General features: G+C 42.2%; 1 protein-coding gene across 9 annotated transcripts in view; it reads left to right on the top strand.

Moving 5' to 3' along the window:
* The window catches only part of sox5 (SRY-box transcription factor 5), a 162825-nt gene that overhangs the window by 117194 nt on the left and 32369 nt on the right, over positions 1-13262 (top strand). For 7 of the 9 annotated variants that reach the window (XM_056748660.1, XM_056748656.1, XM_056748657.1 and 4 more), the window contains 3 exons: positions 8730-8816; positions 11912-12084; positions 12767-12835. In XM_056748660.1, coding sequence (XP_056604638.1) covers positions 8730-8816; positions 11912-12084; positions 12767-12835 — 329 coding nt within the window. The remainder of the gene's footprint in view (positions 1-8729; positions 8817-11911; positions 12085-12766; positions 12836-13262) is intronic. The other 2 variants (XM_056748658.1, XM_056748662.1) reach the window with 1 other exon arrangement.

The raw sequence follows: 13262 nt of genomic DNA, 5'->3' as shown, positions 1-13262 counted from the left end.
AAGAAATCCTGTATTACACAAAATGGAAGCGTAATAAAGTAAATACGATAAATATAAAAAACGTTAACAATGACCTGATTAATGAACAAATGACTCTAATGTGCCTATTTTTCTTTAGAATAAATCATATTTGACTAAACATCTTATGTATACAGGTTAAAAAACAATATGGTTTGGTTTGACTTATCTTCATTCTTAACATATAGTTGGCAAAAGCAAACTTCTGTAGCAAACACATACGTATGTCAATGCCCTGACGAACGACACGGGCGATCATAAATACCGCACGAACACAAAAATGAAAAACAATGTGAAATTGGCAGTTGAATGTGAGGAGAGAGGAAGCGTATTATAATAAGGGTAATAACTGTATTCAGCTGCCAGGGGCATTTTGTTATGACAAGAGGTTAAAACGGAGAGCGCCTTGTGTATGCGTTGTTTTATTTCGTTTTTTTTTTTTTGCTTGCAAAATGTAAAGCAGCATTATCATGTCAACGATGTCCGTTCGTGTGTGTGACAGGCCTTTGACAGATGCCTTCTTAAAGCAACAGTAAACTTGACAAACAGCAATTGTAATTTTATCAGACACCCTCGGCCTTTGTGGTGTACTTCTTCGAATTTTAGATAGTTACTTACTTTTTCCGGCATGCTTGTCAATACGAGTCTGCGATTCGTGTGGTGGCGAGTGTTTTTGGACCGTGTGTGTGTCGCCTCAGTCCTTTTCTTTTGCAGTTAATGCATCAGAGACTCGGACGAACACGTTGCGTTCTTTTGTTGTCATTTTAAAGTGATGTAATGAAAGCGGGTGGCGGAAGGGCCCCGGGGCTATGACAGCTCTCTGCTGACTGGGCTGTGCGCGAGACGCGCTGAAGAGGGGTTATTGCCACGAGACAGATTGAAAGTGTCATTTTCCATTATAGTGCGTACGGAGGAAGCACAAATATGCCCTGGCCTACTTTAACAGGATGCTTTTGACAGGAGAAATGTGCATGCGGGGAGAGGGGAGCCCTGAGCCGAGCTTAACCCTTTCTTTTGACACACGGTGGCTGGAGTCATGCGGGAGCCGTGAAATTCCGGTCTTGTCGGAATCTGTTGGTGGAGCAGCATGACGCATGATTAAAATGGCATAAACATCAATAATATGATGCATAATCACACAACACAGGAAAACTACAGAAACATTCTGGATTCGTGCAACACAGAAAGAAAATGTGCTCGACAAAGCATCTGGTTGGGGTAAAGTAAACCCCTTCCTTAAAGGAAAAGGTCACCCAAAAATAAAACTTTGGTTCTCCTTTACTCACCATTAAGTCATTCCAATGACTTTCTTTTTTCCGGAAGGCAAAATGAGATAATTTAATGAATATTCTGCTTGGTGGATTCAGTTCAATGGCTTTGCATTATGACTCTCTTTATGGTGAAATAAGCACCCAAGAGTGTCAGCAGAAAAATATGTGCGGCCTATTGATCCCCTCCCAAGTTCTTCTGCCAGTTTTGGTGAAAATCACGTTATTTTTATTTTTGGGTGATCTTTTCCTTAAAATAAAATTATTAGTTTTATCTCTGCTTGGCACAACCTGATCATTAAAGTTACAGAACATTTTTTATCAATTAAAGACATTTAATTCTAGCCCAGAATGTCTGCAGAAAATGTTAACCTAGGAAGAGTTTCAAGATCATTTAACTCTTGAGTCTTGTTTGAAAGCAAAACTTGAAATCTAAACTTATCAACAAGCCTCATATCGAATATAAAACGTCTCGTTTTATAAATGTGTGTGCGCACACCTAAATTAATTTGTACATGCATGTTATTTTTTTAATGTGTCTGCATGCGTATGTGCGCAGCGTCTCGTGGCACGGCTGATATTCAGATGTATGCCAGCCAGTTCCGAAGTCTTGGACGTCCTCGGAGAACGTCTTAATTTTCTCAGACTTTCTCACACGTCGTGATGGTTTTGCTCACATTCTTCTTCGCAATGTCATGCCCTCCACGCAGTTATTTCAATCTGGCAGTGTAAATTTGGCACCGCTCAAGAGGTGCCAGAAAAAATTTGGCGGGAGTTTTGGTTCAAATCAAATTGGACATAAGCACCCACAACACCATCTGTCAGAGAAGGATTGCAGATATGTGAAGGGCACAAATCCGTCAAGAGAGAAATGACTTTTTCAATTTATAATCTCACCTCGCAACTTTAGTTGGAAACTATTCTTTATTAATTTAGGTGAAATTGATTTTGCGTCATGTAAGTGAAGCTTCGATCTTAAAGGCACACTTGAATATCTCAAGTTTGGACTTCTGCGTCATCTTTCTGAAATTAGATGATAGCAATTAGTTTTTAAATCAAGTTTTCTTTGCATATTACAAAACTTTCTGCAACAGGCCTTATTTAGCAAACCCAAGCAACGCAAATTGTATTGTAAATCATTCGTAAAGTTTGCTTGATTGTTATTAGGAAGGATTTTCACGTTTTATTCTGCTCGTGTTCCGTAATGACGGACAGTTTTTTTTCACCACGACGAATTCATAAGAGAAAGAATTATTTATAGTTCTGTTTACCCATGATGTCATTTTTTGTATTTTTTCTGTTTTAGAAAATTGCACCCGTTGCCCCAGCGACTGTTCTTAAACCTCAACAGAGTTTAACATTCTGACCTTTAGCATTCACTCTTTTCACTTTCCGACTTCACGCAAACTCTATAAACCCTCTCTTATCGCTTTCTCTCTTCCTCTCGGGGTGGTGTCGCTTCTCTGAGACGGGAGTGTTTTTTTGAGGCCGAAGAAGAAAGACGACCTTCTCTGTGCGTGTTGAATGTTTGTTCAGAGTGTTGCTAAGCGTTGCCTTTTCCTTCATCACCGCACATAATTGGGACTTTTAGCTTGAATGGAGGCTTTTGATGAGAGATTTGGTCCAAAGTTTTTTCGCCGCGTTTCTAAACTCACAGTCCCGCAGTGTCTCTGGCGCTCCGGGAGAAAACACGAGTCGACCGCCGCCGTTTGAAGCTCCTTTAGAAAGAATTTTCAACGCGGCCTGTGAGCAAATAACAAGCCGTACATGAATTGATCATCAAGAACGATTGTGATCATCTTTTCATTCACGGGGAATTCAGGAGAAGAGTTTTCGGAATGAGTAAAATGTGTGAAATGAATTTCTTCTTTAGACTCTCATGAACTCAGATGGCTTTTTTTATGTTTGGCGTCCTAAATTACTACAGCGTTAATTGATTACAGTATTTGAGGCACAAAGGCGGTAATGAATTACTGGTTTCATGATTAAGAGGAATCTGTGTGTGTTTGTGTTCGCTCTTCGGAAAGATCTAGGAGCGCAGCTGGGCTGTGGTGCCATGTGTGTGTGAGTCTCACTTTAAAGTGCTGCGACGGATGCTGAACTCAAAGTGTGCGACACTTCTTTCTGTCCAACCTTAGATAAACTGGCTGGGTGCTTGTATAATTGGTTATTCTATCCTGACCTCTGTGGCGACTGGGAGCTGCTGCAGTTTGTCGCTCTCTGCCAAGAGCAGTCAATGTGGAGCCTGTTCTGGTGCTGCGTGCTGGGCCGGGCCCGAGCCAGGGCCTTTCCTGTGAGCCCTCCCCACCCTCGCGAAGCTGGCGCTGGGACACTGGCCCTTTTGTTGTTCACCGAGGGCCTGGCTCGTTCTCTCTCTCTTTTTCCTTGTCTCATTCCCACTCCTCTCTCCCCGCTTTTCTGCACTCCTCCACAAACCTCCGCCTCCCTCTTTCTTTTCCGAACAAAACCTCTCATTGGCGTCGCAAATATGAGATAATTGGAAAAATGGAGCTGGCCGGTCGGGCTGACTCAGACAAGAAAACAGCAAGGAAAAGAGAAAAAGAGAGTCATGAAATTGTTTTTGAAGTTTGAAGCCCGGGCGGCTGTGAGATGTGGTGTATAAAGAATGAGAGCGCGCTCGGCGGTGGCAGATCTTGAGAGGTTCCTCCAGTCTTTCGGCCAGGTGGCTGGACATCTTGGCTCTGGTTCTGCCCAGCTGCTGGAGTCCTCTGGAGCTGATGAACCTTAATAATGCCCCATAATTCATCTATTATTGTCAGATTTACTTCAGCTCTCCCACGCGGGCCAGTGTGGTCTGGCGAGTTTGTGATTTTATATTCAGGAGAGTGCGCGTGACCGGCATCCTCACTTGTCTGTCTAGGGAGTATCGGATCTGTCCACTGGACATCTTGTTCTAAGCAAGACCACATGAGAATGGGGTTGTTTACTAGTTGCTTTCTTACCAGCTAGACAGTTTTGCGTTTTTGTAGGCTTGTCTGTCTATCTAGCTGTGCTTTAAAGGAGTGGTCATCTAACTGTGGTCCATACAGGTTTCTGAAGGCTGTGTGGGTGAATCATGATAAATGACAAAAGCACCAACATTTGATTCATCGCACAAGTAAACAGCTAAACTCGATTGTGTAACATGAGACCCCTAAAAGATTTATACCCCTTAAGATAGGTGGTCCTCAAATTTCTTTGAAGTGGTCCGCCACCTGGGAAAGTAAAAGAATGGTTTAAATGGGATGAATGAAAAGACTCACAGTCTCAGGGAGGATTTCGGTGATCTGAGAGGGTCATACTTTAGTGCAGAATATACTTGTGTATTGGTTGCAGAATATATTTAGCATATTTGTTGAATATCTCCCAGTTACTTTATTGAAGAGCATTGAATTAAGTGCTGGTGTGTGTTTGGATGCAACTGGATATACACATAACGTTTTGCATTTTGTTTTTTAGTGTCTTGCATGATTAGTTTTGTATTCACGTGCACTCGGAAATACGATAATTCCCACTTCAAACCGGATATAATTTCAGTGCTCTTTTAATGTTAGCAGGTACTGTTTTAATCTTACTAAATCATTATTAAAATTAATGTTACTTAATACATACTTTACTTCCGGGTTGAAGTGGGAATTACCGAATTTCCGAGATCAGGCGAAGGCAGCATTAGTTCATTAATTAATTATAATTAAAATTAGCTGTTTATGGTCACAAGAATGTTGATGATTTTTCGACTAGTTGCATTACACGACCCACACACTACTCGATTATGTTCCCTATACAAAGTCATTCCCAAACACATTCTGTGTAATTGAAACGCATCCAGGCACACAAACACTTTCATGCTCTCAAACACACCCTTCCTGTGCGTCTTTCCAAGAGTCACACTGTTCTCATTCCGCTGTACGCCTCGGGCTCTGCTGGTTTCACCAAAAATGTTCTCCCCACCTCGTAAGGACATTATAGCAGGGTTCCACCCAGCTGCCACAAACAAGACCCCTTACACTAATGCAAACAAGCTGCGCTTCTGTATTAAGAGTAGACTAAACGGAACCAGTCCCGAAGTATCTGCCCTCCCTCACTTTTCACTCACTCACTTACTTATGCACGTACACTCACCTAAAGGATTATTAGGAACACCATACTAAGACTGTGTTTGACCCCCTTTCGCCTTCAGAACTGCCTTAATTCTACGTGGCATTGATTCAACAAGGTGCTGAAAGCATTCTTTAGAAATGTTGGCCCATATTGATAGGATAGCATCTTGCAGATGATGGAGATTTGTGGGATGCACGAAGCTCCCGTTCCAACACATCCCAAAGATCCTCTATTGGGTTGAGATCTGATGACTGTGGGGGCCATTTTAGTACAGTGAACTCATTGTCATGTTCAAGAAACCAATTTGAAATGATTCGAGCTTTGTGACATGGTGCATTATCCTGCTGGAAGTAGCCATCAGAGGATGGGTACATTGTGGTCATAAAGGGATGGACATGGTCAGAAACAATGCTCAGGTAGGCCGCGGCATTTAAACGATGCCCAATTGGCACTAAGGCGCCTGAAGTATGCCAAGAAAACATCCCCCACACTATTACACCACCACCATAATTGCATTAATGAGAAATTGAACAGGTGTTCCTAATAATCCTTTAGGTGAGTGTATATTAACTTTCATTATCACTTAACAAATATTGGATTTCAATCTTTAGCTGATATTTTTATCTTTTTGATATGAGGCCGGGTAGATGAATTCATAGTTTTGCTGTTGGTTTGGTGATGCCCAGAGAAAATTGTTCGTCGCTCAAATATTGCTCATTCAGATTAAAAACACAGTTGGTTCAATTGTTTAGGATTAACTTTGTTGTCATTGATTTACCCAAACTATTTAATTTAAGGATAAAAATTGTATTTGAGCTTTACTTTTATTTTGGATAGCAAAGAATTTCCTACCAAAATTTCTGACTTTTAGGTGACAAAGTTTGTATTTTGGCTTTTCTGAGACCAGAGGGAGTCGCTGTTGAGATTTTTGCTCAAACGTGCTAAAACGATGATTATTTTCTTTAAAAAAAAAACAACAACATGAAAAGCAGGTGATTTTAGCCCGTCTCGATTTGCTCTCCGTTCAATCTCACAGTTTATAAGGAAAAACGATTGGATACAAATGAGATGTTATTTGTTATTTTGCTTTCCTGAGGTTATAAAATAATTGCCAACACAATTCACAACACCAAATATTTCCATATTTACGTCAAACTGAAAATGTTTTAATGTGCGTGTTTGTATTATCAATTACTGTGTGTGTGTTTTTCAAAGCATTCTATAATTCATGGAAAATCCCTGTTATTCTGTACAAAAAAACCATCGTATTCTGAAACAAAAGGCTCCGGCTATCAAACAACCCTCCAAACACAAAGTCCTTTCCTTCCCAGAGTGTAAGAAAGCAACGAGATCGAGACAAGGGAGCTGTCACGAAAGTCGGATACATCTCCGTATCCACTTCTCGCTCCTTCCATTTCTCGGTAAACGGTTGCGTGGATCCCCACCGCGGGTTGTCACACAAAAGAGGCCTTTCTATTTTTATTAATAGCTAAAATGAAGGAGCTGTCAGCGGGGACGATAGCAACCATGTTAATAAATAAAAATAATAACTATTACCGTGGGAGAGCGAGAACGTGACATACTGAGAAAGCGAGAGAGAGAGCGGGCATGGGGGAGCCATGGAGCGGCCATTTGTTGAGACATTTCGCTTGTCAGAGCTCTTGGGCTTAAAAGCCTCTGTCATTGTTACTCACAGATGCCGGAATAGAGAGAGAGAGTGAGAGAGAGCGCTGGGGACTAATAACACCTGTTGTGGTGACAGTGAGACAGCTGTCAGTGGAAACAGCAGCAGTGAAGGTGATTGGCTGAATGGTCCATACACCAAAGTATCAGTGTGCCGTTACTGCCCAACAATTGCAGTTCAGAAGCGAGACCGGGAGCACACAGGATAAGCGGAAGTACACAAGTAGGCGGGCAGGTGACAAACTTTAAATTGTGAGCGTGCCATTGAGGAAGTTTGAGCACTGCGTTAGTTAACGTTTGGCAAGTCTTATAGCGTTTGGCAAGTGTTGTGTAGTGTGAAAGTGTACAGCGTGTGCCGCCCACCTGGGGCCTGTACAGTCTATCAGTCGCAAAGTTGCAGGTTACCGCTCTGTGTTTTTAACTCCAGCTGAATTGGCAATGGTGTTTTTACTAGCTTCTGTCAATAAGTGTTTGGATGCATGTGTGTATTTCCACTTCATTCGGACACTTATCCTTAGCGACTTACAGTACAAGATACATTATATGTGTGTGTGTGTCTGTATTTGAACGCACAACCTATGTTGCGAAGGCTATTGCAATACAGGAATTTTCACACTCGGATGAAGGAAGAGACAAAGCAGGTCAGAAAGAAATGAAGGCATGATACTTAATGTTAAGCTTAATGTGAACTGCCCAATGATGCGTGTGACTTCATTTTCACTGTGTGTGTGATGTCATAATTAAGACTCATTTACATTTGGCATGCTTTTATACAAAGCACAATTTGCCGTGTATTTAAGACCTACACCGGTGTGTGTTTCTCTTTTTCAAACCCACAACTTCGACATTGCAAGGGTTGTGCCTAGACAGTTGAGCAAACAGTACTCGATGTGCACTACAGTACAGAAGATGAAATCAAAATAGAAAAAAATCGCTCTGACATGTCTTCGGCATTTCCGTGTGTAGCTGACACGTACACTTACACGTACTGTGTGTGTTGTTTTCTTTCTCACCCTGCTACACTAAATCACTGACCGCTGTCATTTACAGAAAACACACCTTTTGTCCTCCTTTTCTTTCATATCAGCGTTAATTGTTGTGATGGTGAAGCTGGTTCGGGTTTGTGTGTATTTGTGTGTTAGAAAGGCAGACAGTGCAGGGGTGTTGAGAGTTGTTGTAATTTTCCTCTCTCTCTCTCTCTCTCTCTCTTGTGTGAGACGTCCGTCCTTGGCAGGTTAGTAATTAGCGTGCGGGGTGGAGGGGTTAGAGGGTCCGCAGGGTGTATTAGAAAAACAAAGCGCACAGCCTCGATAATGTGTCCATTGTACCCAGTGCATTAAGAGCCTCTTTGTGTTAGCTGGAGCATAGGGCTAATGATTGGCTAACAGCAGGTGAGGAAGCCGCTTTCACTCTCTCTCTCTCTCTCTCTTTCTCGCTCTATCTGTCTCTCTCTCTCTCTCTGTATGTCCCCCTCCATCCTCTCTGCCTACTGCCCTACTGTTGGTGCCATTAGAGAGACAGGCCTTTATTACAGCAAATGGACTTTAAATGAGCTATATTGTGATGTAGCCTGCCTGTGGTAATTCTCTCTCTCTCTCTCTTTCTCTCTCTCTCTTTATCTATCTCTGTCTATCTCTTATTCTCTCTTTCCCCCTCCAGAGGCCCCCAGCATTGAAAGGCTGTTGTCTAAAGACTGGAAGGATAAGCTATTGGCCATGGGTTCTGGCAACTTTGGAGAGATCAAAGGTAAAACAAGAGAATTCCTTCGACCTCTTGAGTGTTTCTGCGTTTGTATTTTATCGTTGTTTCAACATTTAATGAGTACTCGCCATTCCAATCAAGTTTGACAGTTCTAGTTTTAACTATAATGTGAGACTCTAACTATAGTTTAATGCTGCAATTCTACTTATCAAATGTAACTCCAGACACCTTAGAGTGTTTTGTCAGGTATGCTAATCGTCCTAGCGCTAGCCTCTTTGCCAGCCCCGGTTAATGATCTGCTGAGAAGGACTTGCTAAGCAACAGCTTCACTCATGTTAGCACGGTTAATGATACATCCTGTTAGGTCACTCAGCCGTAGCGAGAACACACTCCGCTGTCTCTTTAACAAGCCTCAGTACGCCTTGCTTTAGCTAGCGCCGCTTCACGAGGCTAACTCGGGCGACAGGGTAAATGTTCTTCATTAGGCGACTCAGAAATATTTAATGAAATGAAACTTGTTCACACTCCCGGAGGAAAAATGGGAACGTCATTGATCAAGCCATTGGCTCGGTAACCCCACTGTGATGACATTTGGCCAAGAGTGCGTCCCCCGCTACGTCTACCGATGACTAGCGGTTGGAGAGGGTCCTCGCCACTGTCCACTCACCATGTGTGCGCACACCCTTTAAGATCAAAATTGAATGCACAAATGTAAGCAAGTTAATGCAGTTTTAGTTTAAAAGGTGCTTTTAATGAAATAGGGAGCCTGATATACATCGCATCTGTCTTAGTGACAGATCTCGACTCTTTAAGGGGCCGAAAATTAAAACTAACCAATCAGATACTTTCAGTTCAATCTTCAGAGTGGAGTTTAGAAAACAATACAATTTCTCAGGAAGATCATGCTATATTAATAATATTGTCACATCTCAAAGGTTTTATAAAGGCTAATATCTCACACTGTCTGTAAAATCCAGGCTAAAGTCTCAAAATATAAATAGAAGATCAGGAGCATCAAAGTAGCCAAAGAATTATCCATTAAAGGATTTCTGTAAATGATCTCAAGAGACGATATTCACACTTGTATTAATAATACTGAAATTAATTCTGTTAAATACTGAAATTCAAGCATTGTTTTGAAAAAACTTTTTATTATTTTGCACAGAAAATACAGAAACTTGATTTCCTAAACATTTATTTGAATCTTTGATTTGGCCTAACTTAATTTACATTTACACAGATGGCAGACGCTTTTATCCAAAGCGACTTACATTGATTTATACTATACATTGTTTCTATTTGATCAAACCCATGACATTGGCGTTGCTAGCGCCATGCTCTAACCACTGAGCCACAGGAAGCCAACAGAATTAATGATATCAAAATTACATTTTCACCAAACGTTTTTTACGTGATCAAGAATAATTTTACGCGGAAAGCAGTAAATCGCTAAATGAAAATTGCTTTCTTTGGCTTTTGTGTTCATTCTTTGGAAGGCGAATATATGTTTCACGTCAAGACTGGTAGATCATGTATTTTAGCTAGAATGATGTACTGACCAATCGACATTAAAGATCCACTTTATTAATTTTACAGAAGTCATTAATACACAGGAAACCTATTGTACGCTACAGAAAAGTGGGTGTTGACCACATGAGGGATGATTACGGCGCACAAGAGACAAACTGAAAGAGAAGTGAAGGCTAAAAAAAGTGGTAATGAACAAATAAGAGCCTCGGGCTCTCTCTTTCTCTCATGTAACGCAGTACTGTGCTGCTTTAGGGATTTATCTTTTAAGCCTAGTCATTAATTAGCAGTGAGAGCTGCTTGACAGGTATTACATTGTTACAAATTGGTTAATTACCGTGGTTTGTGACATGAGGCAGGGCAGTAAAAGCAGCCTTAGGATGTTTAGAAAGAGAGGAAACCACTTATTGATCCGAAGCTGAACTTTCAGTAGCCGAGGTAAAAAGCCTTCGGTTGTGATTGATGAGAGCGGTGTGTTTTCTTGGTGCGCGCGTGTGTGTAAACGCCTTCTGTCAACTTTAGTCTTAGGGCACTGAGGGTATATTGTGTCGGGAGTTCATTTACCTCACGTTTTACAGAGTACATGTCAGACGGCTATAGGGATAGGCAAAACTTCTTATTTTAGAGTCTAAGGTTTAGCTGAATGACAAGTCGGTCCTGATGGATCATCTTAAATAAAAATCGACAACGTTCCCTCAGAATATCTATAAATGCATTAGTTGAGTTTTCTAATAAACTATTCATAGTTAGACGACTCTAGAAGCATTCTGACCTGCCCGAGTATGAGCGAAAGGGTCTCTGGAAAGAAAGATCCCTTTGATCGCCCCTTTCTCTCTTGAAGACTCGTCACTTTTCACACAAGGCCCTCCCTTGTCCCGGGCCGGCTCGGTTTGCACACCCTCTTGTGAAAGCCCAGTCTGGGAGCTGTTAAGGGAAGCTGCAGGTTTATTTTTCCAACTGCTCGGCTGTGACAGTTGCCTTTATTGTGCATTGTTGAGTCAATGTGTGTGTGTGTTTGCGAAGGGGTTACAAACGAAGCCTAGTCTCACCTTCCTATCAGGGCAAAGGGTCAGGTCAGCTGCCATGACTCCTTTCTTTCTCTCGCTTTCTTCATCATCTGTTTCTCTCTGGTGAGGAATGTGGCCCCTCTGAAGGTAGGGGCCGAGAACAATGGTGGATTGTGGGGCGGCACAGACGTGCGCCCCTGTGTGTGTGTTTTAGCATAGATATACGACCTCGGACGCACAATTGCGCACACATGAACTCATTAACAGACATGTGCTCGTTTCGACATTCGAACGCTTTGGGTTTCGGCACGCACGCACACCGTTTGATTGGTGGTAGTCTGGGGCAATACCTTGGTGCGACGACATCCTGTTGAGTGATTTAGTCTTCCCCTCCTGCCGTCTGCTCCGGGCCGGCTCGTATGTCAGAGCGTTTTTAGCTTTAAACCGAGGTCGAAGGTCAACTCATGCTAAACGTATAGCGACGGCTAGGTAAACACATCTCCGAAATGAAGGCGACAGCACATCCAAGCCGGAGCACATCTGGCCGCAAGACTTCTTCCTCTACCGGCTATTTGACCTCCGGCCTGTGCCCTTTAACCCCTGCAGGCACCCCGGACAGCCTGGCGGAGAAGGAACGGCAGCTGATGGGAATGATCACGCAGCTCAGCAGCCTCCGAGAGCAGCTTTTGGCCGCCAATGAGGAGCAGAAGAAACTGGCCGCTTCGCAGATCGAAAAGCAGCGCCAGCAAATGGAGCTGGCAAAACAGCAACAGGACCAGGTCAGCAATACATATTCAGCTTGAATATTATTATGTACGAGTCACGGATCAATTATGCACGTAGAAACACATTCATCCAACACTTTAGATGACTGACGTGGATTTTTCAATGACACAAGCTTGATTTGTATAAAATGCAGCTCCGCTTAGCTGTGTTATGACTCTTTCAGTGTGGACAGATAAATGACCTGACACTGAAAACATGTCGCATTACAGCTAGTTAGAACAGTTTTACTATGATGAATGATTAAATTGTGCAAATTATAGAGCAGTGTTATCACTGTGTGTGTGGAGGAGAGGTAAGGGTGTGTATCAACATATTAGCGCTCTCCTCCTTCAGCCACATTCACAAAGAAACCCACTGTTCTTTCCATCCCCCTGTTTCATTGAAATGTGTGTGCGGAGCGTTCAGGTCCCCTCCAGCACACAGGTAGGAGACATGAGGTGTTTGCATACAGAGGAGTTTGTTTCGGCTTTGTTGTGTGTTGTAGCTTCTGGGGAGCTCAGCTTTACAAAAGAAAACTGATCTGTAATAATACATACACTAACATACTGGGAGACACTGGTTGGAAACACACCCTTTAAAATCAATGTTTACCTCCACACACACAAGTATGGGCTGTACAAAAATGTTACGTTTTGAAATGTGACACACGGTTTGACATGTTTTTTCTAACCGTAGATTGCGCGACAACAGCAGCAACTTCTGCAGCAACAACACAAAATCAACCTCCTGCAGCAACAGATCCAGGTGAGTCTTTATATATACAGTACGTGCGTCCACTCACACTAGATAAAAACACATGTTTACGTTTGATGTCTTTTGTGATGTCACAATGCGGGCGACTTGTCACCGTGACAGTGGGGCTTCATGACAATCAATCGTTCGGTCCACCAATCAGCAATCAACCCCCCTCAACCAATCGCAAACGATCAGCCATGATGTCCTGCGTCCAAACCTGCAAGGTTTTTTTTCTTGAGCAATCAAAAACTTGCTACACATGTAATTCAGGATGTACTGTATTTATACCACTTCTGTGAGAGATTTCGGGAGTTGAGCTGCTCGTCTATAGAGCATTTAAAAGTGTCATATGTGCACTCTTCAAGACTCTTCTTCTCTTTGTTTTGAGTAATTAAAAAATCTGATTCATTAAAAAAAAAAAAAAAAAGGATGTCAT

This window comes from Triplophysa dalaica, chromosome 5, assembly GCF_015846415.1.
Source record: "Triplophysa dalaica isolate WHDGS20190420 chromosome 5, ASM1584641v1, whole genome shotgun sequence".
Lineage (NCBI taxonomy): Eukaryota > Metazoa > Chordata > Actinopteri > Cypriniformes > Nemacheilidae > Triplophysa > Triplophysa dalaica.
This window is presented reverse-complemented; position numbering and strand designations above follow the sequence as displayed.